Genomic DNA, 25010 nt, shown 5'->3' on the forward strand with positions numbered 1-25010 from the left:
AATGATTGTGCTGTTGTGCCAAGGCTGTCACAGGAGTGTGCAGGGCTCTTTGTCAGCAATGCACTGCTTCCATCTCCTGGACTTAAACTGCAAGTATACCATGAAGTAGTTCATCTGTCCAAAAGAATGACACCAAGTACACAAGATGAACTATCTCAGATGACTTATTTATTGTACATGGATCAGTAAGTTCAGAAGATTAAAGCAGTGCATTACTGACAAAAAGCCTTGCACACTCACAAAGCAATTAAATTATCAGTGCGTAAAATGCGCACGGCGCCTTTCTCAGTTTGGAGACACACTTATCATTCTTCCTGCTGTGTGATGACTACATGCATCTCATAAACACAAAAGAAAAAAGATGCACCACAAACAGATGTCAGAAACAAACAGAACAGTTGCAGAAATACTGAAGTTTTTAGAAAATAACATTCAGTGACGTGAATAATAGGATTGGTAAAACTTGCCATTAACCAAACCCATTGAGACTTAAGCATGTTAAAAGTTGCATTTAGAAGTAACTTTAGTCACTAAATTTTAAAACAAAACAAAAGAAGCAAAACTCAACAAAATGAAAGGTGTTTTAGAGAGGTCTGTGTGTCTTAAGCCACACTAACTGTGGCTTTGTTTTTTGCTATCTGTGTTGTTTGTGCACGGCTTTAAGATGTCCCGTATACAGAGAAGCCACTAAAACCACTATAACCTGCCTAAGCATATAACTACATTCTTCATCAAGGTGTGGCTTGGTCACGTTCTCTTATTTGGTTTGTTTAGGTAGTGTAAGAGTGCAAAACTGGTAACACTTGTTGATGATTCAAAACACAGGCTTAAGTAAAGTATGACTACTGACTGACTCATATCGATTTTATACAGGGTGTATCAATGTTGCTCACTGTAAACAAGTGATTAAGTCACGTGAGTTTGTGTGACTTAATGGATAAAGTACCATTTAAATGAGGCCCAGCTGAGACCAAGCCCCCTGTTGGTCACAATAGCACAACTCACATCTATGCTCATAACTAACCAGTCACTGATTTCACCAAATATCACAAGCAGTTTAGTCACAGAGTTAAGAGTTTAGAGTTGAATATTTGAGAAAGTCAAAGCCCACCTTTGTTGAGTTTTCTTTGAAAGGTAGAGTCTACTGTTTGAGCAGAGGAGTTTCATTTTTGTCTACTCTTAGAGGAGACACTGCAGCTGTTCACAGGAAGACTGTGGTCTCCTCAAGTCCGCATCTGCTGGCCCTGAGAGTCATATCTGAGCTCTGTGCAGGTTTTGAGGGTCAAACTATTAGATTTGATAAAGCCAACTCCCACCAAGAGGAATGTGAAGAGGTAGAAATTACCTGTTGGAGCAGAGGAAGATTTTTTATTTTTCAAAGAGCAGACACTGCATGTGTTCAGAGTAGGACTGCAAGGTCTCCTCAAGTCAACATCAGAAATTAGCCCTTAGACTCATTGCTGCCAAGATTTCAGTTGTTAGCTGAAACCTGACAGGCAGAGGTCAGCATCCGGGCAAGAACCAGGAATATCACCCGGGAGTCCTCCCAGTAAGAGCTGCTGCTTTGGACTTGTGGAAACCAGCAGCTTATACAGTTTACACCTTGGTGCAAAAAGGCAGGCAAAATAAGTTGTTGCTTTGATGATAGCAGGAGGTGCCATCAGTAACGCACCAGTCATTGTTTTACTGGGTTGCTATTTTGGACAATTGCTGGTGTCCAGGTGTGGCACCATATACAATAATCACCGCCTCAAGTACTTCACAGCAACATGCATGCTAATTAGTATATGCCCCAGTGTCTTTAACTACAACATGCTGCGAAGCAATCCCCTGCCCATTGTGACTAACCTCCATGGTTATGGTTAATAAACCAACATTGTTTGTTCAAAACAATGAACAAAAGCTCTGTAGGAAACTAAGCTGCTCTGTCACTTAGCTTAGTTAAGCTAAGATAGACCTTTTTCACGGCAGACATTTTGACTTGTCAAGTGAACGATTGCTCTATTCTATTAATTGTCCCAGTAAGCCATGTCAGTGAGTGGACATGCACAACAAAATAATGTAGCAAGGGTCTATTAATATGGGTTGAGCCAAATGCTGCTACTTGCTAAATTGAACCTTCTTCTTTTGGCTGCTTCCATTAGGGGTCACCACAGAGGATCATCTGTTTCCATCTCTTCCTGTCTTCTGCATCTTCCTCTGTCGTGCCAACCACCTGCATGTCTTCCCTCACCCTATCCATAAACCTCCTCTTTGGCCTTCCTTTTTTCTTCTTGCCTGGCAGCTCCATATTCAGCATCCTTCTCCCAATATAATCAGCATCTCTCCTCCACACCTCCAACCATCTCATTCTCACCTCTCTCGCTTTGTCTCCAAACCGTCCAACCTGAGCTGTCCCTTTAATATACCCGTTCCTAATCCTGTCCATCCTCTTCACTACCACTGAAAATCTTAGCATCTTAAACTCTACCACCACCTGTCTTTTCATCAGTGCTACCACCTGCAAACCATACAACATGGTCTCACTACACTCTTGTAAACTTTCCCTTTTACTCTTGCTGGTACCCTTCTGTCACAGATGCAGATCACTCCTGCACTTTCTTCTTCACCCTTCCTCCGCACTCCCCGTTACTTTGAGCAGTTGACCCCAAGTATTTAAACTCATCCACCTTCGCCACCTTCTACTCCTTGCATCCTCACCATTCCACTGTCCTCCCTCCCATTTGCTAACATGTATTCCATCTTGCTCCCACTGATTTTCGTTCCTCTTCTCTCCAGTGCATTCCTCCACCTCTCCAGGCTCTCTGCAACCTACTCCCTACTCTCACTACAGATCACAATGTCATCTGCGAAACATCATAGTCTACAGAGATTCTTGCCTGATCTCGTCCATCAACCTGTCTATCACCATTGCAAGCAAGAAAGAGCTCAGAGCTGATCCTTGGTGTAATCCCATCTCATACATATCCTGCACCACTCTTACATACTTCTCTGCCACTCCCGACTTCCTCATACAATACCACACCTCCTCTCAGCAACCTGTCATATGCTTTCTCAAGATCCATAAAGACACAATCCAACTCCTTCTGACCTCTATACTTCTCCATCAACATTTTCAAAGCAAACATTGCATCTGTAGTGCTCTCTCCTGGCATGAAACCATACTGCTGCTCACTAATCATCACCTCTCCTCTTAACCTAGCTTGCACTATTCTTTCCTTTTATCCTTCCTTAATGGCCAACTTCTCATACAACTCGCCATATGCCCTTTCCTTAGACTTTGCCACCTCTCTCTTCGCCTTACACCACATCTTCCTGTACTCCTGTCTACTTTCTTCATCTCTCTGGCTATTCCAGTTCTTCTTCACCAACCTCTTCCTCTGTATACTTTCCTGTACTTCCTCATTCCACCACCAAGTCTCCTTGTCTTTCTTCCTTTGTCCAGATGACACACCATGTACGTTCCTAGCTGTCCCCCTCACGACTTCTGCAATTCTGACTTTAAACTCAGAATTCGGACTTTAAACTCAGAACTCAAACACATTTTTCACATGTGGCCCTAATCCTCTTCCTTAGTCAGTTTTCCATATGAACACTAAAAGAGGGTTTCCTCGCTGTAATTATTCCTCCTGTTCAAACCGGCTATTAAATGATCCCCTCCAATTGCAATGCAGTCTGAGTTAGTCATATTAAGTAGATTTCTGCCATATTTACAGTCTTTTTAGCATCAAATTCCCTCTTTTTGTTTCCTCAGACAGTGTTTCCCTGTTGATCTGAGGTGGAAGTATAGTAAAAAAAAAAAAGAGGGACTTTGACACTAAAAAGACTGTTATGTTAAAAGATATCTACTTGATTTGACTCATTTGGACTGAAGCTTCATATTAGCTTCAGATAAACTTTTAAATACATTTTTACACTGAAGGAGGCTTGTGGATTTTGGTCCCCATCACTTACATTGTAAGTGCATGATGAAGGGATCTTCTAATGCCCAGTATGAACAGGAGGAATGAATATGGCAAGAAAAACTTGTTTCAATGTTCATTTGGCCACCTGACTGTTGTTTTAAAACAGACTGGAAAAATTGTGAACCCATCCTTTAAACTACAGCTAGGCTAATGACAGAGTCAGCAGCCCCCTATGGTTCACTACACAGGTGTTTTCACCTTCTTCGGAGGGGTTTGAGGATGTGTAGTGGCTGTGGATTCCTGACACCCCTGTTGTGTTAATTCTGTCAGGGCAGTACTATTTCCATCTATTCTTTTCTGATTTTGGTGATCTCAGTAAACTGCCAGCATCACTCCACACATGAGAACAGATCTAACTGGCAAAAGTAACCAGCCCATTTTTCAGAAATATGTTCCTTTTTATGTCTGTAGCACATATGAATTCATGTATTGTGGCACCCACAAGCCACTCACAGACAGGAGGTTCAAATGCTGTTAAGGCAAAGACGAATAGAGAACTATGTTATATTAAAAACAAGATTTTATTTTATTCAACAAGAATCTTTTTGAATAAAATTACTATGAGCACAAAACAACAAGTAGGTTGGCAGTAGTATATTAAGGGTCAAACACACCCCATCTGATGACAACAGCTTAACAGGGCAAAACAGCACATAAACTAGTGCAAGAGGAGCTCACAATCTATAATGTGTATATATGGGCAGTGTGCTCTGTAGTACCAGTAATAGTATAATCAACTAATGCTGATTTCCTGGGCTCAACGGTGATGATTAGTATTATATGAATGTTTAAGTTTTCACCATTTGCAAATGTGGTTTAAATGCCCTCAAACTGAATCATCAACTGTTAGTTGATGGATACCTTGTCAGGCAGTGCTTAAAGGAAGTTGTGCCCCGCCCTTTCATGTCTTTATGATAAACCAGGGGAGGGGAGAAATTGAGAGAAACCATATTTTTAGTCCTTATAACTAAATGACCATAGTTACCTCCCTGACCAGTAATGTCCAGATTCAGAGGCTCACCTTGATCATTCAGATGCTGCTATGGCTCATCACTTTGAATATCCAGCTGGCGCAGCATTTGTGGGACCTGCATCTGCACATGCAAGACAAATAGTTAAATTATGAACTTAATTGGAAAGAATAGACATGACTACCATTACGGTACATTTGCACCAGAATCTGACAGCATCTTTCTTTCCCCTCTTTGTCGGCGTTCAGTATCAATAATATATTGCTGCTGGTTCAATTGACCGCAAAACTAAATTCAATAAAAAATCCAGTGTGTTCAATAGTGCCGACAGGGTTATCACACGAACTAAAAAAAAATAAACAAAAAAGGATGTAACTGTGAGTTAACATTTATTAATTGATAAATCACTGAGCGTGACTATTGAAGCAGGTGGAGTCATCTTAAGGAAATACCTACAGTCTGCTGTTTATTTGGGTGGTTCTGACCTGAGAGGCTTTTATATTATCTGCTAAACAAGCGCACAGGACGGGAGGCATCGTACGAAGCTCTCCCTGGAGCCCTGTGCGGCCTCGCTGCGGGGGTTATGATCTTTTTTTTATCACCAGCTAAATAATGGGTTCTAACAAAGGTGGCTGAACTTCTTCTCCCGGTGTAAACCGTCTTCACCGCCCGACAATGACAAAAGAAAAAACCCGAGCGAAGCAGAAATGTGACAACACTTGTAAAGAGGCTTCATCAGAGCAGTGACAGCTCCGGGTTTGCCCGTGCAAGCGGCACCAAGACGGACGAGGAAACCCCGAGGATCAGGGGCCTCCTGTCCGGATGACACCAGCAGGAGCCAGCCACACTGCACTTCTTAGCTAGCATTTTGCTAAGCTAACAAATGTAGGACTAGGAGTTGTCAGGGTGGGTTTGCTGTCGCCGGATGGACGGACAAGATCCTTTTTTAGGACTGTGAGTGACAGTGAAAACTGCTAAAGGTTCTCCAGGTGAGATAACTTCAACTGAACGTTAGCTAGTTAAGGTAACCAACCATGTAGCTCAGCTGACTGTTATTTAGTAACCAGTAACAACCTAGCTAGCTACTACTAACGTGTTTCAAACTTCTACAGTGATGTGATGTATCATAATTTGACACTGCATTACAGCTTTTTCGATTTTCTTTCTCAACATCTTCGCAACATTTTGATTAGCATAATAGCCGTTGCGAACGTTAACTAGCGGGCTAACGGCTAGTTAGTTTTACATCGACAGCATCTTATCAATAACTAACGGTGGTTCAACCAACTGCAATAAAGTTGGTTTATCTGAAACGTCGGTTTACTTTTAATAAAGTTGAGCTTATGGCTTTGTCACGAAAGTTGAGTTCAAGCTAATTTACTGTACATACTTAAGCTAACTTAGGTAAGTTAACTTAACGTTTGCTGACTAGCATTGTTGTGATGGACAAGTTGAAGGGCTTGTTGGGCGAAATGAATTCACTAACGTTGACTTCCTGGGCTAAACTGTGATGATTAATGTTATGTGAATGTTTATGTTTTATTTTAAATAACTGTCATCACCATTTGAAGCCATTTAAATGCCCTCAGATGAATCTCTCGGTTATGTGATGGATAGTCAGGTAGCTGATGGAAGTCGTGCCCTGCCATTTCATGTAGTTATAATAATTAGGGAAGGGGAGAAATTAAGAGAAATCATCTTATGAGTCCTTATAACTAAATGGCTCTAAGTTACCTCCCTGACCAGTAATCTCTAGATTCAGAGGCTCTCCTTGCTCATTCAGTTGCTGCAGGAACCGCATTTGTTGGACCTGTATTTGCACATGCAAGAGTTAACTTGTACAAATGGTGAAATTATGAACTTCACTGGAAAGAATAGACATGACTGCCATTACAGCACATATGCACCAGAATCTGACAGCATCTATCTTTCCCTTCAGTTCAGTATCAGTTTCATTGTCTTCAATAATTTATTACTGCTGGTTCAATTGGTTTAATTGACCACAAAACTAAACTCAGTAATCATTCTTCTTGCCTGTCAGCTCATGTCATGGCTTTTAAGAGGTAGTGCTGAGGGATTCTTCCCTAAAAAATCTATCCTGTTAGCCTTCTTTCACTCCACTGTGATTTGTCTGAGCTGAAAATAGTGTGTCAGTTAAGGTTAGTAAGATAGACAAGACAATGAAGTTTGCTTTGTGTCATTTTCGTGTGCGTTGGTTCACGTGAACAGTCGGTTGTTGAATTTCCCAGCATAGGCCCAGGCTCCCAGGCAGCCTTGTTGAAACCTGTGACTTTTTGCTGGTCAGACCGCAGGATTGACTAGATTGTTAGGTCACCTGCACCAATCAGGGAAGAATAGTGTGATATTGGTAACTAATGTGCTGCTCCCTCCCTGTTGATGAGTGTCAATCCTGTCCTGTGTGACAATAACCAAACACACCTGCTACTTCACATAAGTTACTATATAATTCACTGTTTCTCTCTTTCTAGGCATGATGGAGAGACTTAATAGCCAGGCTATTAGCCTGGACCCACGCAGGCAGGAACTGCTTGAGGCTCGCTTCACTGGAGTTGGTGTCGCAAAGGTTGGCATTTCTTAGAATTGATATTAAAAAAAAAACAAAATTGGAGGCTGCATTGAAAAGTTCATATAAGCTATTATGTTGCTAAAAGTGCATAGCAATCAAGTGCAGATTGTTTGTGCAGATGTTACTCTCTATGTAATGAGTGTTAGTTCGAATGTATGATATTTTAAATGTTGTTTTGAAAACAGAATGAGGTTTCCATTTGTATCCCTGCTCCATTATATTTAACGATACCAAAGTCTAGCTTGCGGTTTTCCTGCAGGCAAACACATCCCCACTGTTGTGTGTGAGTGCAAACATAAGCAGTCCATCAGCACTCCTATGTTACCGCTTTTAGTCTTCTCTATTTCCAGTATTGACTGATCTGTGTTCAGGAGTTTTCCCTCTGTGGAATGACCCTATCTCTCAGAGCTAAAGCTAAAACAACACAAGCTCTGTACTGGCTGACATGGGAGCTGGCCAGCAGCTCTTTGTTCAAGTGGAGACTAGTGACACTGAAATGGCACCGCAGCTGAAGCTTACAGCGTAGCCTGCGTGCTATGCTGCAACCCTTCTGTTGAACTGAGTACGGCTGTGTGTGGGTGTGCATGTGAGAAAACGGTAACCCCTGAGAAGAAATCACTATCATTCATGCTCCAGTCTCTAGCGTGTGCTCTGAAATGCATTGTTAGGTCTGCGTGTTCCGGTGTTGCAGTGCAAATGTGAACGATAGCGAATATGTTGAGAAGAGACACCGTTCTAGAAACTGCAATGAGCATGTGTAGTGTACATGTCAAGACGAAAGAATGAGAGAATTTCTTGGCTGTATGTGTGACCTTGAGCAGCAGAAAGCCAGCAGGCCTTTAAAGCATTAGCCTCCTGCACCAATTAGCCTGCTGTTTCCTCATCAGGCTGAGCAGCTGGCCATGAATAGTATGCTCCACACCATGCTGATTCTACCAACTGGATGTAAACTGAAGATTTCCAGATTAACAAGTGGATGTAAATCGTGCACGTATTGTGGCTTTGCACAAATACAAAAGCTATCTGGTTATACCTTAGTGATAACAGTTGGATACGTGCAGAAATTCCTACAAAAAATGGACAGGATCATTTGTCAGACAGTAAAGATGTGTTTAAAATCTGCATTTTGATATGAAAACATGGTTTTATCATTAACACAACATGAATACACTTACAGGGCTACATACAAGCTTCATAAAGAGTACATAAGCAACATAACTCTCCAGCATTTGGAACGGAAAACGGCAGTATTTCCTAAAAGTAGCAGATGACTAATCAATCAGGTCTGTTGTCTGTGTTCTGTTTTCCAGAGTTCAGCCAACAGTGAATCATCCAACCAGTCTCTGTGCAGCGCAGGATCACTCAGTGACAAGGAAGTGGAGGTTGGTTGGGGGAAAGAATCAATCAGAATGACAAATGACTGTCCCCTCATCTCCAGGTCCTTTAACCATGTATGCACTCCCTGATTTTCAGTGGTGGTGATTGTTTGTGTCAAAATATATTGTATACAAACATGCATGCGAACGTTATGGTACACTGGCTGGTTGTCTATCCATCTATTTAAATCGGGGCAATTCAGGAATTGAGGAAACAAGTAGCCGGAAGAAATGCACTCAAGCACAGCACGAACATGTTCACTCCTCACAGAAAGAACCGTGACCCAGATTCCAACCCAGAAAGCGACAGTGTAAAGTGATAATCAACCATGCCAAGTGAACGCTATAATTTGACAAGTATTGGTGTGTGTGTGCCATAGTTGACTAGAAACTGAGCACAGACAAGAGACTGTTATTAATCTTGTTATATAATGTCAAAAATGTTTATTTGAGAAAGGAGTGTAATTATATGCATGTCACTTACAGGTGCAAGGTTTTAACATGGTAAAGGGTTGTTTGCCGTAATGTTAATGTGCTGCTTTCCTGCTCTGTTTAGACACCAGAGAAGAAGGCCAATGACCAGAGAAGCAGGAAGAGAAAAGGAGACATCTATGACAGCAACAGCCAGGGTGAGTCCAACCTACTTACTGAAAGAAATCCATCATCTCCGACTCAAAGTTATACTTTACCGGCACAAATCTGGCACGATTCAACACAAGCCACTCCTTATATTTAGAAATGCTCAGTGGTCTTTGGTTTCACTTTCATCATGACTTTTCTTCTTGGCTCTAAATATTCATGGTTGCAAATCGTAAAAATGGTCTAGAACACAATGTGGGATGTAAATCACATTATTTGGCTCATTTTTTATGCTTCAATAGATGTATATGCTTCATAAAAGATGAACACACAATAAGATCAAATGATTTTCTTCTTTTTGTCCTGCGTTTTTTATTTATTTATTTATTTTTGTAGGAAAAGGAAGAGGACACAAAATAAGTGATTATTTTGAGGTGAGTACAAATCTGATGGTTCATACAATATGTCCCTAATGAATGTATTTTGTGTTCTAGCCACTGTGGCGCGCATTGTTTCAGATCACTCTCAAACTGTAGTGTGATGTCTCACCCTCACGTTCCGACTGTGCCGGTACGGTCCTTCATCAAACTCTTTTCTAAATAACAACTCTTGTCTCCTCTCTTTCTGTCTTGTTTCCACACTCTTATCAACCGCCCTGTGGCCAGTTTGCTGGTAGCAGTGGCTCTGGCACCAGTCCTGCCCGGGGCATTCCCGTTCTGGTGCGCTCCTCTCCACAGCACTCACTGTCTAATCCTCCGGTGAGCATCACCATCCATCTCCATAGCGCTCTTCTGCTCTGGCTGTCTTTCTTCAGTTGTGTTACTCTTGGTTTTCAACCTGTTTAACCATTAGCAAGAGTGAGATTGAGTTGCGTGTGTCTGTCTTCACTTTGGGCTCAAGTTAGTGAAGCATGCATATATTTCATGTCTGATTTCCAGGTCTTGTCTGGATCTGTTCAGCCAGTGGAAATAACATAACATTTCCTTGTAACTACTGAGATGTTTTAAGATTCTTAATGATTTTTTTTCAGCCCTTTTTACAGCAACAATTGAATATGTGACATTTATGGAATGATCAGATTTAGGCAGCGATACTGTAGCTAAATTTAATGTTTTCAGCCCTGGTGTTGCCTCATGTTTTCAGATGCTGTTGTTTTGGTTTTAGATTGGACACAGTGAGCTGGCATTTAAGCCAGACATGGGAGCAAACAATAAAGGGCCTTGTTTATATTATGTAAGATCGGAGCCTGTACTTAACACTTTTAGTGGTTGTTGATGACAGTTTAATGTATCACTGAAATACTTAAGCCTCTAATTAAGAATCTCCTCACATATCATGTTCATTCATCTAATGTTAAGATAACATCTTAACATTGTTCACTGCCGGTTAACGGTATGTAAACATTTTCCAACAGGCTCTAAATTAAAGGTGCGATAAGTGACTTCTAGTGTCCCGTAGCACCAAAGGACCATGATATGTGGCAGTTTGAAAGGGGTTTTAATCAATACCTTTGACTACATGATTAGCTGAAATCTTAAGCTTGAGTCATTGAGATTTATGGCTTTCAGAACTCATTTTTTCTGGTCCAAACTCTGTGCACCAAAATAGCTACCAGGCATTCCAACTGAATACAGCACAATATCCCAGAATCCCAAGGGTTTGTGTTGGTGCGGGCGTGTTGTTTCAAGCTCCAGTTAGACAGTTAAGTACAGTCTGGGAAGTCACATTCGAGTAGTAAATCCATTTGTTTCAAGATAATCAGACAAAAACACTGCACAGTGATTTATAATCCTATGAGACGAGCTTTTACAATCTGTGAAAGTTATCACGGCTGCCATCTTTTTCATCCTTCCTCGTGACAATCGCCAGTTAACGTTGATCTACTGGTACCTGGAATTTGAGCTCGCACATACAGTATTCAATCGGCCAAAACAGTGCATTGCTGGGTGATGAGTGGCCACAGTGGATCACTTTTTTAATGCACTGTCACTCTGAATAGGCCTTTGAAATGGTGGCCGATGCTACAAATGAGCAAATACTGTCGAGAACCCATTTTATTCCTTCACCAAAAAAGAGAGTCAGTATTATAAGTGGTTTTGCTGTTGCTCTTTTTTTATTCCAATGTGTCTCTAATGAGCAAACTTACTTAGTGTGACTATGTGACTACTGAACTCTGTTATGTTCTTATTTTTTTCCCAACATACCAGTAAAAATATTGTGATCTGCAGTATAAAAGGCTGTACGTACGTTGGTGCAGAAGTTCAAGAATTGAGTCATTTCCTGCAATCTTAACAAAAATATTAACTGCAGTTTGTTTTTATCACTTACAGACATTGAACATTTCCCAGCCTTAAATGCAAGATTAGAATAGACTTAGCAAAATATTTACAGACACGATACGCTTTTTTATCCTTTTTTCATCTACTTTATAATCTCCCTGGGCTCTCTGTGTTGCTGTTTATATTTTACCCTCTGTGTCTTTCCACCTCCCTCCCCTCTTTTTTCTGTTTCCCTGGAATCCAGTTTCAGCACGGCAGTCCTTCGTCCACAGGCTCAGCCCACACAGACTCTTCATCTTGCAGCTCTGTTAAGACAGCCCCCACACACACCTGTGCACACAAAGCCATCCAGGTAACTGACTGACTGACGGGCCCGGATCACCACTCAACGCCAACTTTTCTGATTGTCGTTCAGTATATTCTGTTACATTGTAGAGGCTCCATTAAAAGCAACTTTTGACATTTACCTCTAAAAGAAAATTTTCAATTTTGTTCTTCAGTTGTTGTGTAGTAAGTGAAAAGTGGTTTCTTTGACAACGCCGGATGAGTTTGACTAAGTCTGTAGGGTTGACACAACTTCACACCTTATTTGCCATTTAAAACAGCCAAGATGTGAATGTTAAATTTAAAGGTCACACTTTGAAAAGGCGCTGCCACTTCCTCTGCAGCGCAACTGACATGATACTCGCAACACGCATCTAACTGTTCTTGCAAATTAACTTAATTGGCCTAATTAAAGGTCAGTATTTTGAATTCATGTCTAACATCTAAGACACCACCGGTCTGGTTTTGATCAATTCAAAGTGATGGTGTGTTTTGTTGCCGACTGGCCCAAGGGGTGTCTGTATCATTTATGTGAGATGAGATGCTTACTGTCGGCTCATTGTCTTTGCCCTCCTGTTCCAGTCAGAACTGACGCTGCTGAAACTGATGGCACTGGAGAAAGACAAGAACTCTGACCTGGAGAAGAAAGAGGGCAGGATAGATGACCTGCTGAGGGTAAGATGAGAAGAAAAAAAAAAAAAAAATCTGTCCTCACACTGACCTCATACTGGTTTTGAAAGCTGTGTAACTGAATAAAAATTTTAGTTGATAACAGTAATTGATGTCTTACTTATTAAGCCCCTTCACAAATATCCTTATTTATCACTTCGCAAGCTAGGCATATTTGCTACCACTTGTCACAACAGCCCCAGTCAGCATCATTCATAATCATACATAATGTGCTTGTTCATTTTCAAATTTCATTTTTGCTTAAAATACATTTTGCTTAAACTTATTATCAGTTTATGAATGAAAAAAGCCTCGGATCCTAACAAGAATCACATGTGAGAGTAATGATGTATGTTTCGGCAGGCTAACTGTGACCTTAGGCGACAGGTGGATGAGCAGCAGAAGATGTTGGAGCGCTTCAAGGAGCGGCTTAACAAGTGTGTGACCATGAGCAAGAAGCTCCTAATCGAGAAGGTGCGTGTACATATGCATTTGTGCTTAGAAGTGGTTTCCTCAGAGAGACGGCTTATCTCACCTTGTTACAGCTGCATGCTAAATTTGTTTGCTACTCGGTTGACACTTTTTTTTTTTTTTTTAATGTAATTTATTTTTATAGTCAAAGCAGGAGAAGATGGCTTGCAGGGACAAGAGCATGCAAGACCGTCTGCGTCTGGGCCACTTCACCACCGTACGCCACGGAGCTTCCTTCACTGAGCAGTGGACAGATGGATATGCCTTCCAGAACCTCATCAAGTCAGCATGCAAATAAGCACAAACATATGTTTGCAATTTATGCATTCTACATGAAAGAATGTGCACAGTAGTTTGTTATTACATGTTCTAGGCAGCAAGAGCGAATCAACTCGCAGCGGGAGGACATCGAGAGGCAGAGGAAACTGCTGGGGAAGAGGAAACCTCCCTCCATGGCTCAGACACCTCCGCCCAGCCTGGAACAGAACAAACGAAAGAGCAGGAGCAACGGCCAGGAGAATGAAACGTAAGGTTACATACAACAGCTAAATTACTTGATGCCTTATTTGAAACAGATTTTTTTTTTTATTGTTTGTCAACAGTAATGATTTGGACATTTTAAGATTTGTTTTTACTTGTAGAATCATAAAAAGATACAGAATCTTATGCATTTTCTTTTTGTTGACACTTAATTGTCAGAATATTGAATCAGTTTGTGTTGCCTGTTCCTTCTTCCTTTTGATCTGAAATAAATGTGTTGCTTATTACATTTTTGTTCTCACAAGCTGACCTATTTCTAATTTATCCCACACAGGTTGTCACTTGCAGAATATCACGAGCAAGAGGAGATTTTCAAACTTAGAATTGGTCATTTAAAAAAGGTACCAGTTTATTATCACCTACCGCAAAAGCTGCTGCACTTGTTCATCTTGGGTTTCGGGTTGGTAATAGATTTGTGTGGTCGTACGCAGGAAGAGGCAGAGATCCAGGCAGAGCTGGAGCATTTGGAGCGGGTAAGGAACCTGCACATTCGGGAGCTGAAGAGAATCCACAACGAGGACAACTCACAGTACGTGCCACCTCCGTTTAACCTACCTCACCTGTTCCGTTGTGGGGATATAACTTAATTATGCAGTTTGAAAAAAGCCAAATGATTGACACAAGTCTTTATTTTGTAGATTTAAAGACCACCCCACACTGAACGACAGATATCTGCTGTTACATTTACTTGGAAGAGGTGGCTTTAGTGAAGTTTACAAGGTAAGCAAATGCCATTTATTTGGCATCCATTCCTCACAAGTTGCATCTTTCATTTTTTTTTGTTAAACTTTAATATCTAATGTTCCTTTTCTAGGCTTTAGATTTAATGGAGCAAAGATATGTGGCCATTAAAATCCATCAACTCAACAAGAACTGGAGGGAGGAGAAGAAGGAAAACTACCACAAGTAAGTCTGAACTTCTTTTGGCTTGACCAGCTATTCTCTTCCTTTGCATTGTTGAAAATGATCTTATCTGCAATTGATTATAGCATTGTGGAAATTCCAACTTAAAATTCTTGTTGAAGTAGACTTTTGACCGTCCATTTGTCTTTTCAGACACGCCTGTAGAGAGTACAGAATCCACAAAGAACTCGACCACCCTAGAATCGTCAAACTCTACGACTACTTCTCGCTCGACACAGACTCGTAAGTGCTTCACTTCTCATAAAGCTTCTACAGGTGTGCCAATATTAATCTGATAATTTAAGTTTACATGTAACTTTTTAAATGCCTGTAAAAACATTGATGTAGCATCTAGCAGACAGAATGGATGGTCTGTTCTGAAGTTTGGATTTTGGTTTAGCATTTGACACTTATCTTGGCAGTTTTATAGTTCTGGAGCTGAAAAATCCTATTAAGGGCGACGGGAGAAAACCCCTGAGTGAAGTTCAGAAGGAACGAACAAGTAGTACCCTCCATGGTGGCGTGTAGTAGGCTGACACCTGTCTGTCAATCAAGGAAAAGACTCCAAAATTTAAGCCATAATACCATTTTAATGATTTTTTTCAATATCACCATTTTACCATATATAAAAAGGATAAGCTTGTCATTTTTTTTCCCCGTCTGGGTCTGCATAGACCATTCACTTGTTTCACCTTCTGAAATCGCATCTTGAGCTCTATTTGATCAGAGGAAAGAGCAGTCTGGATAAAGTGCAACAGAAGTGTAAAAAAGGAATCTAATAGATTTCCTGTGAAATCTGACCCACTTGCATGTAATATACATATGTATATGTAGGTCAGTAGATGATTAACTGATGTTCATATGCTACAAGTAGCACTTTTAAGCATCTTTAGATGTGTGTACGCGGGTAGGTGACATCGTCCGAAATAATATCTGTTTGTGTTATCTCTCCCAGGTTCTGCACAGTGCTGGAGTACTGTGAAGGCAACGATCTGGACTTCTACTTGAAGCAGAATAAGCTGATGACTGAGAAGGAGGGCCGCTCTATTGTCATGCAGATCGTTAACGCCCTCAAGTATCTCAACCAGATTCGGCCACCCATCATCCACTACGACCTCAAGCCCGGTAGAGTTTTAGTTTGCACGTAGTTGTAATCTTGTAATAGTCTTTCCTTTGAAGAATAGTTTACTAGAATGTTTACTGTCCTGTGTTTAGGAAACATCCTGTTGGTTAACGGCACAGCTTGCGGAGAGATTAAGATCACCGACTTTGGCCTGTCTAAGATCATGGATGATGACAGCTACAACTCTGCAGATGGCATGGAGCTGACCTCGCAAGGAGCAGGGACCTACTGGTACGTACAGAAACACATCTCATGTCTTTAGATCCACAAGCAGCCATTAATGACTTCACAAGTCCGTAGCAGAGAAGCAGACATTCGAAAGAAAGGATGTTAATTGAATTCCTCATTTAGAGAGTGCTGAGAGAGAACAGAGAGCAAAACCTATTTCAGTCTCAGGTTGTGACTTTGTGGCTTGCAGGTACCTGCCTCCTGAGTGCTTTATGGTGGGCAAGGAGCCCCCGAAAATATCCAACAAAGTGGATGTTTGGTCAGTAGGGGTCATCTTCTACCAGAGCTTATACGGACGCAAGGTAATCACTAACCTGAATTCCATTAACACAGATTGTCAGGATATTTTTTTTTTTAACAAAAATGAAATGAACAAGCTGCATATTAACAGTCTCTCTGTTGTGTTTCTCCAGCCGTTCGGTCATAACCAGTCACAGCAGGATATCCTCCAAGAAAACACCATACTAAAAGCTACTGAGGTGCAGTTTCCCCCCAAACCTGTGGTCACCACAGAAGCAAAGGTGTGGTACTCATTTCTTTCACACAGCTACAGGCTCATGTAACACACCGTTCCCTTCCACCATTCTGCATTTTCATCCATTTAAACAGGATGTTTAGGTGGGACATGGCAGTACAGGGTGCTTCTTAAATGTAAACCGACGGGATGTTTGATATGGTAGGTGGGGCAGAGATAGTGCAAGACAATTAAGTCACTAGTGAGGCTTCAGTGTTTGCTAGAAAGTGTCTATTTCATGGTCTTTGTAAACATGCAGAGTGGGATAAGCAGGCAGCACCTCAAGGCTGTTAACATTTATAGCCTCTGGAAGCGACTTAAGTATCACAGCAAGTAGCCTCCGAGGAGTTGTAGAAGGTGCCTAAATACGAGCAGAGTTGAATTATTTTCCCGTATTTCCCCTCACAGGCCTTCATTCGCCGTTGCCTGGCTTATCACAAGGAGGACCGCGTGGACGTGCTGCAGTTGGCAAGCGATCCGTTCCTAATGCCCCATATTCGAAAGGCCCTGGGCAGCAACACACCCGTGGCACCTCCTATTCCCTCCACCTCCAGCTGCTACAGCAGCAATGCCTCCGAATGAAGGGAGCCGAAAGTCTGGATTTAAAACCCTGTGAAGACAAAGCCACATGGAGACGTTACACACTCGCTGAAACTCCTCCTTAGCTCTCTTGGTTGCAAGAGAGCAGAGAGCATGATGGGATGGAGGGAACCTGAAAGTGTGAAAGTGTGAATGGAACCAAAATGATGGATAATGATGTGGTGATGTAGTAGTAAATGTGCCCACCACCTTTGTCCAAGTGGTTAAAAATGAAGGGCCGGTCTCTGGCTGTGGGCTCAGTAGAACCCAAAGATTTGCCCATATGCATGCACTAACACAAAAACTTTGGGCTCGTTTCAAGGGGCTTTTTTACATGAATAATAGTAAAAGCACCCATAAAGATTGCACAACTGACAGGCTGAGTATGCCGTTCGTGGAAGATCACCTGCCTCTATTCTGTGGAAGGTTTAGAAGAAGAAGCATTACTGAAATTTCATCCCATACTGCTTGAAATGCATCATCTATCAAACTATTTTTCAGTACTATAGTGGTCATTTTCAGATATGTATCCCTATTGGTTTGAACCTGAGACTTTTTAGGAAGGGCTCCTACAGTGATGAGGAATGATGACCAAAGTTAAAGGCCTGCCTTGTTGACATGGCACTGTTAAGAGGTTCATAAATGACTTAACACAGAAGATTCGAGAAGGTTTCAACCTATTTTGAATATTTTACTGGATAACTGGAAGTCAGCTGCTTATTTCAGTTGTTAAGTCCATATTTTTCCATGAAATTTACCCCCTTAAATGTTTTTGTTAACCTTACAAGGGGATGACTATGAATGAGTGTTGTGATGAGAGGTAAGATTCTCAACAGAAGTAATGATGAAACCATTAAAAAAACATTTGGTTACCTCTGTGGTGTTTTAGTTGATTTGGGAAAATAATTGGGCAAACTATGCATTTATTGTAATTCTCACACACAATTAACATTTTTGGTATTGAGGTGTATTGATGAATGTATGCTGCAAGTATATTTAAACATTTAATCTCACACCAGACACTTTTTTTCACAGCATAAATTGTTTATTAACTCAAATCACACGTCATTAAAGGTATCCGTCATATCTGAAGCAGGCAAATTCATTTGATGGTGCAGAGTATGAATACAAAGTAGTTGTTAGTGCATCTCTAAATACAACCGTTTGCCTGCAGTGTAAGTATGTATCAAATGAATAAACTGTGTTCAAGGTTAATGAAATACTGACACGCTTGTGGAATACTAAACTCTCCTTGTCCATAATTATCACAAAATCTTGCAGCTTAGAATTGGGATGTTGACAAAAAAAAAAAAAAGTTTCTCAATGTGGAGAGAGAATTACTAAACAGTGATTTCAAAGTTGTGCGGTGCAACAGGAGACGCTGAAGTTGACAAAGTGGTTCAAACTATTTGGGGAAGCTTTAAAGTACATTCAAATCTGAGGGAGAGAAATAGTCTTAATACACTTCTAGGAAAATGCCAGATATTAATTAGTGAAGCACATCAAAACAGAAGACACACCTGTATTTATCCTCCTCACTTTCAGACCACATAAAGACATCCTGTGCCGCATTTTAGCTTCCTTAGTGGACTTTAAATCTCCATCTCTATGATCTCCTCTTTGGAACATGTAAAAACACAAAAAATCTAGACTGACGTTCTAGACAGTGCTCCGTGCATTTTGCATGAAAATGCTGAAAGGTTTTGCAGAGTGGCGCAGACATAACCATTTCTTTTCTGGTGCCCACGTTACCCAGATAAGAGTCACACACAGATTCCAGTTATTAGAGGTACATATGACTATGGGTGAGGTTTGACATCCCATGGCATCGTCCAGCAGGTTTATCTGTTGTAGAACTGTGAGGTGACCCAGGCCAGTCCCCACTTTAGGTTGGTGAGCATAAACTTGAGCGCCTTGGTCCACTGCTCCTCAGAGTTGAACTGGGTCTTAATGGAGTAGGACCCACCACTGCCACCTGTGTCCTCGATCTTGCCTTTCTCCACATCCATCCTGAGGCAAAGAATAAAAGATCAATTACAGTCATCGCATATGATCTGGTGAACATACTGATATCAGTATTGTAACTTGACATTAAAAAGGCAGAAGGTATGTTAGTGTAGATGTAAATTATCCAGCTTTTGGTTAGACCTGGAGATAACCGTCTCTTTCTGTCTCTATTTGACAGTTTGGATTTCTGTTTTCACAGCTAAATCTGGGAAAATATTCATTGACTTTGGCTTTGTGTGTCCACCAAATTCAATCAAAATCTAATAATATATTGATATATTCTGATGACACAGACAGGGTTTAAGATATTGCCTTATTGGTGGAGGACAAAAGACCCAAGAGCAATGGATGTTAAGCAAAAAATTGCAGGAGTTACCTTAATTAAATCTTAGCAAGACTACAAGTCTAAGCCCTAGTAGCAGTTTACACCCTTCACATTGATCATTTATTCATAAAGGGTCCATATTATGAAAAACTCACTTTTTCAGTGCTTTGACGTACATATTTGGGTCTCTGATGTGCCTGTTATCACACAAGCTGTGAAATAAGCTTGTGTGAAAACCACCCAGTCAGTTTGGTGTGGGCTGGCTTTCTCTGTGCTCCTGTGATTCAACAAGCCATTCAGATTTGATACCCCTTCTTACATCACATGGGGCGAAGCTAAACTAAGCCAAGGGCGGAAAATTTGCCTGTATCGTGGGGCTGGACTGGGGGACAGAGCTGCTGCTGAGCCCTGGCAAGCTCTGCAGTAGAGAGCTGGCCGGGGAGCAGAGCCAAAGAGTCCTGCGTTGCTGCTGCTGTCTGGTCTTCTAGAGGAATAAACACCCGATTCTGATCCGGAGCAGTCTACCGGAGGGAGGAGTTTGTTTTTTAAACTTCTGGGATTAAGTAATAGCACCAAAAATGTTAAGTATGTTGTGAGGGTGATAATAAATGAAAGGCCATGGGGTCATTAAAAGCAAAATGGTATAAATCTCCTTTGGGGGATGAATGGTTTTAGCAAATTTCATGATAATCTTCCTATTAGATTATGAAACACCTCTAGTGCAAAGGTGACATTTAGGCCTGGAGCAAGAAGCAGGCTCAGTGGTCAAAATGCTAAACGTAAATGAATGTTCTCTATGAATTTCCACTAGATATTTGTTCTGTACAGGTGAAAATTCTGATAAATTCTGATTCTGATGGTCACCAGTCCCACCAGTCTACTGCTCAACCTGATGATAAATGGATTTGATGGTACAGCAGCAGCAGTACAGAGTAAGTGAAGTGTAGATTTGTAGGTTGGACAGATGCTGACTGTAGTATTATTAGTAAATGTTGAACTGGTTGCCATGCTTTAAATATTCAAAGGGTTATATATTCAAAGCTTTCCCAAATGTGCCTTATTTGCCTCAACAGCATAATGAAAGCAGACAATTCTTCAGCCCCTCTAGAATACGCTGAAGTAATTATTTAGAATTTGCATTCATGAATATGTAGAGCTTCATCTTAAATTGCTGCAAAGATACCGGAGTTAATGAACACAGAAGAAGACAGACATCCACATAGGATATGCACACAATCATACTGCAGGTATCTGACCTGTATGGAAGGCAGAAGCCTGTGTCTCCTTTCTCCACCTCCTCTTTGAACTGCTGGACACAGTCCAGGAAGGCCACCATAGCGTGGTCGAATTTATTGTCCCAGAAGAACCTCAGGCCACCAGAGCAGTACAGTGGAAGTTCCTGGACAAACACAAGACAGAAAGAAAGAAAGAGAGAAAGAAAGAAAGGGCAGAGTTGGAGCTTGGAGGAGTGTTTAAATCATGATGTGAGAGATGGGCTTGAGAGTGCTGTTTTATTACCTTGGACTTGTCCGTCAGGGACTCGAGGTATGAGTGGTTTCCATATGGGACGAGGCGATATCTGAAGAGAGGATAGAGTTAGTGTTAGTTGAGTTTAATTAAAGTTTACTTGCAGAATAACCAAATAAGTAATGTTTAAAAAAAAACTACAAAATATAAGAGATCTACTCATTCATTGTAAACAGTTGAAGTCAAATAAAAAAACGAACAAAAGCAACAGAAAGATGAGATTACAGTGTGTGCTACGATGTTGAATCTAAATAACAGAAACAATGTGGTGGAACTGACATTTAAGATGAGTTCAAACAGACCAAATTAGTGTGAGGATATAAATGTAATCGATACATTTAAACTAAACATTATTACAATTAAAATTATTACCCACTTTAAATTTTCATGGAAACATGGCAAGGTAATTATATACATTAATGACAACAGATCCAACAGAGAAAACACATTTTAGAGTGTTCACCTCTGGAAACGCAGCCCCATTTTGTTGGCCAGGGCGTGAAGCAGCAGCACCGTCTGCCCCCAGGCGGCGTTAATCTCATTCCACTCCACAGGAACACTGGGGAGTCGACCCAGGCGGAAGTTGTTGATGGTACCAAACTGCCCGCTGTGCCTGAAAAGGAAAAGAAATTCAGATTCTCAGTTAGTAAGCATTTAATTTTATCTGAGGGGGTCTGTGTTGAATACTTGCAAAGTCATGGTTGATTGGTGGAGAGAAAAACTAATTATTTCTCCTTAGCATACAGCAACAACAACATTTGTGCGTACCAGATGTGAAAGGTGGCGTTGAAGACGTTGGTCTTTTTCAAGCGATCTAGTTGAATCTGGCAGTAACGCATCTGGTTCTCAACGCTCTTCAGCTCATCATCCAGCTCAAGCTGTTGCCGCTTAAACTCACTGTACTCCTTTTGGTACCTAACGCATACCACACAAACACAAAACAGTGTAAAGGAACAGAGCTGTTAGGTGCTCTCTCATCTATAGTATCCCGCTGTCACCTGTCTACACCACCCTTAGCATCACTCACTGCAGCTCCTCTGTGTCCAGCTGCTGAGAGTGGATCCTGCTCTGGGTCAGGTCTTGGGCTACGGCTGCCCTCTGCTCCTCCACTGCCTCCAGCTCCTGGACCAGGGCCTCCTCCTCCTCATTCAGCTGCTGCAGCTCTGTCAGCAGGGTCTCCTCCTCTTCCACCTGCAGGTGTGACAGCAGCTCCAGACACTGCCTGAGAAAGCATTCACACACAGTAGGTTATTACACAGACACAGAGTTTATTTGTAGTGATGAACACCAGAAGCATCTCCCCTCTCTGAACTGAGACATCGAGGGATTTAAGTTTGTTGTGCACCAGCTCACTTGTAATTCTGGCATTCGTTCTCTGTGATGTTGAGCTGTGTGTCCAGGTGGTCCAGCAGGGTGTCAGTACATTCCTCACACAGTGGGTGATCCACATCTGTCTGGCCCGACATGATGTCAAACAGGTCACTGGTCACCTGGGTGAGAAAGGATCAGATACAACATAGTCACATAGGATGGTCATCACACTAACACATGACCAGATCAGCATGTGAACATACAAGTTTTAAGTTCAAATCCACATAGATCATCCTGCAACACCATTTTTGACCATCTACTCATCTGTTATACTGGCCTAAATAACATGATCAGTGATGAGCAAAAAGACATGACTGGATTTAAAAATAGTTTACCTTCAGTCTCCGGCTTAGATTTTCCATAGTGCCTCCATCAGATGCTTCTCCGATCAGTGTGAAGCTGTTGGCGCTCTCTGTGGACATCATCCTGCTGAGAAGGACAAGATTCAAACTCGGTAGAACACTAAAGTCTCACATATGTATCAGTTCTCACCTCATTTGACAAAGAAACATATGGAATATCTACTTAATGACTCCTGTAAAGGAAAGATTTCAAATGCAGCATCTGGTAAAGCTTTATTAATTAAAGCAGCAGTAATCAAAAGACAACTGATATTAATCAGAAAACAGCAAGTGCTCACCGTGCAGGAGGGATGTATTTTCTCGACACTCCATCTTGCTTATTTTCTGCAAAGGTCTCCTGGGATGAAAACATAATTCTGAGGTTCAGACTTTTTTTTTTCTGACAAAACATTAACATACATTTAGTCTTAGGTATCTCAAAGTCTTGTAGATTACAGCAAATTTTTCAATATAAAAATATTGGGAAATGGTGATTGACATTTTTCAACATTTTCTGACACTTAAAGACAAACAATTAATCGATTAATCGAGAAAATAATCGATAGATTAATCAATAATGAAAATAACTGTTAGTTGCAGCCCTAGACCTGGGAGCATAATAATCTGTTTACAATTCAGTTAATTGTTAAGATATATCTTTTCAGCTGTACCTACCTCTGGTGCCGTCTCCCCCTCACTACTGTCAGTCTGTTTGCTGGGGGTCACTGTGACCAACGGAGCTGAAGAGAAGAAGAGGAGGCACAGAGAAGTCACTACATGACAGATGGAGCAATTTAAACATTGTTACACTATATCACCTTAAAGGACGGGTTCACAGTTTTTCAAGTCTGTCTTAAAACAACAGTCAGGTGCCCAAATGAACGTTGAAATAGGTTTCTCTTGCCATAATCATTCCTCCTGTTCATACTGGCCATTAGAATATCCCTTCATAATGTATTTATAATGTAAGTGATGGGGGGCAAAATACACAAGCCTCCTTCTGTGCAAAAATATATTTAAAAGTTTATCTGAAGCTAATATGAAGCTCCGGTGATCCAAATGAGTCAAATCAAGTAGATTTCGTTCAATGTTACAGTCTTTTTAGTGCCAAAGTCCCTCTTTTTGTTACTATACTTCCACTGCAGCTCAACAGGGAAACACTGTCTGAGGAAACACAAAGAGGGAATTTGATGCTAAAAAGACTGTAAATGTGGCAGATATCCACTTGATATGACTAACTCAGACTGCTGAAGCCTCATATAAGCTTCAGATGAGCTTTTAAATGCATTTTTGCACAAAATGACTGTGTGGAGACACTGGATTTTGGCCTCAATCACTTACATTGAAAGCACATTTGAAGGGGATTTTTTAACAGCCAGTATGAGCATGAGGAATGATTACAGCGTGAAAAACCTCTTTCAGTATTCATATGGACACCTGACTGTTGTTTTAAGACAGACTTGGACAATTGTGAACCTATCCCTTAATGTTACATACATTTAACAGCACTGACGGTGGATTGTTAAGGGTATACATACCAATAAGTTCCTGAATAGTGACTCGATCGAGCACATTGAAGGATGTGTCCAGTTTGAGCGGCTGGCAGCACCGCTGACACACGAAGCTGACCTGCATCGTTGTGCTCGACGACTTGGAGCCCTCCATCGCTACCTACAAGTACACATATTGAAGAAATAATTGACAAATTTAAGCTAGCGGTGTGTAGAAAACAATGTCCGAGTGGTTAACACTACTGGCAGCCTGACAGTACGTTTTTTGGTCTAGAAGTAAACGTTACACATTAAAGGCTGTTAGCTAACTAGAGAGCTAGCAGGCTAACGTCAGCTTTACAGCTAGCTTGTGTGTAAACATAGGATTGACTCACACTTGTGAAGAATGAAAACTATTACACAATAATCCAACCTTTTACACGTGGAAAACGAGAAATCTCTCCTAATATAGTTTGCGTGACTGTTGCATTTTGCACATCGGGACTTCCCTCTCCACTTCCTTATTGTTGTTTACGGCGGTTGTGACGTCAGATTAGAGGCGTGTAAGTCACGTGGTAGCCGGTGGACTTTTTATTATTATTATTTTAAGTATGAATAATAAATACAATATACATAACATACATTAAATTGTACAATATAGACTATAATAATAATAAAATAATACGTAAATAAATAAAAATAAAAATTATTTAAAACGTATTATTATTATTATTATTATTATTATTATTATTATTATTATTATTATTATTATTATTATTATTATTATATAATGAACCTATGAATTTAACCTGAGTAATTTCATGTAATTATTGTACTTTCT

The 25010-nt window shown here is 40.9% G+C and overlaps 2 protein-coding genes and 1 long non-coding RNA gene across 9 annotated transcripts; 1 reads left to right on the forward strand and 2 right to left on the reverse strand.

Moving 5' to 3' along the window:
* Nucleotides 1-920: 920 nt before the first annotated feature.
* Nucleotides 921-5268, reverse strand: LOC122970661. The gene is made up of 2 exons (XR_006399284.1): nt 4987-5268; nt 921-1345 (listed from the first exon to the last, which is right to left on the reverse strand). It is a non-coding gene; the product is annotated as an uncharacterized LOC122970661 (long non-coding RNA).
* A 203-nt stretch (nt 5269-5471) lies between these two features.
* LOC122970659 (serine/threonine-protein kinase tousled-like 2) lies at nt 5472-17980 on the forward strand. 5 transcript variants are annotated; one of them, XM_044336802.1, is made up of 21 exons: nt 5472-5925; nt 7426-7520; nt 8834-8974; nt 9456-9528; nt 9875-9912; nt 10144-10236; nt 12002-12109; nt 12664-12756; nt 13114-13224; nt 13367-13503; nt 13595-13747; nt 14036-14102; nt 14193-14290; nt 14400-14481; nt 14576-14667; nt 14818-14907; nt 15620-15789; nt 15880-16018; nt 16206-16317; nt 16429-16536; nt 16938-17980. In XM_044336802.1, the coding sequence occupies exons 2-21, from the start codon at nt 7428-7430 to the stop codon at nt 17109-17111; spliced, it is 2172 nt and encodes a 723-aa protein (XP_044192737.1). In that variant the 5' UTR covers nt 5472-5925; nt 7426-7427; the 3' UTR covers nt 17112-17980. The 5 variants fall into 5 exon arrangements, with proteins under 5 accessions (XP_044192737.1, XP_044192740.1, XP_044192739.1 ...); XM_044336804.1 differs by having other exon boundaries at nt 5474-5925; nt 8834-8905; XM_044336803.1 differs by lacking the exon at nt 5472-5925 and adding an exon at nt 6252-6340.
* Nucleotides 17608-24730, reverse strand: becn1 (beclin 1, autophagy related). 3 transcript variants are annotated; one of them, XM_044336809.1, is made up of 12 exons: nt 24603-24730; nt 24218-24350; nt 23355-23419; nt 22979-23037; nt 22674-22764; nt 22321-22457; nt 21995-22189; nt 21736-21882; nt 21431-21580; nt 20959-21019; nt 20697-20839; nt 17608-19118 (listed from the first exon to the last, which is right to left on the reverse strand). In XM_044336809.1, exons 2-12 carry the CDS (start codon nt 24342-24344, stop codon nt 18950-18952), a joined length of 1344 nt encoding a protein of 447 aa, XP_044192744.1. In that variant the 5' UTR covers nt 24345-24350; nt 24603-24730; the 3' UTR covers nt 17608-18949. The 3 variants fall into 3 exon arrangements, with proteins under 3 accessions (XP_044192744.1, XP_044192742.1, XP_044192743.1); XM_044336807.1 differs by having other exon boundaries at nt 22674-22767; XM_044336808.1 differs by having other exon boundaries at nt 22674-22767; nt 24565-24719.
* Nucleotides 24731-25010: the final 280 nt, after the last annotated feature.

This window comes from Thunnus albacares, chromosome 20, assembly GCF_914725855.1.
Source record: "Thunnus albacares chromosome 20, fThuAlb1.1, whole genome shotgun sequence".
In the NCBI taxonomy this organism is placed as follows: Eukaryota; Metazoa; Chordata; class Actinopteri; order Scombriformes; family Scombridae; genus Thunnus; species Thunnus albacares.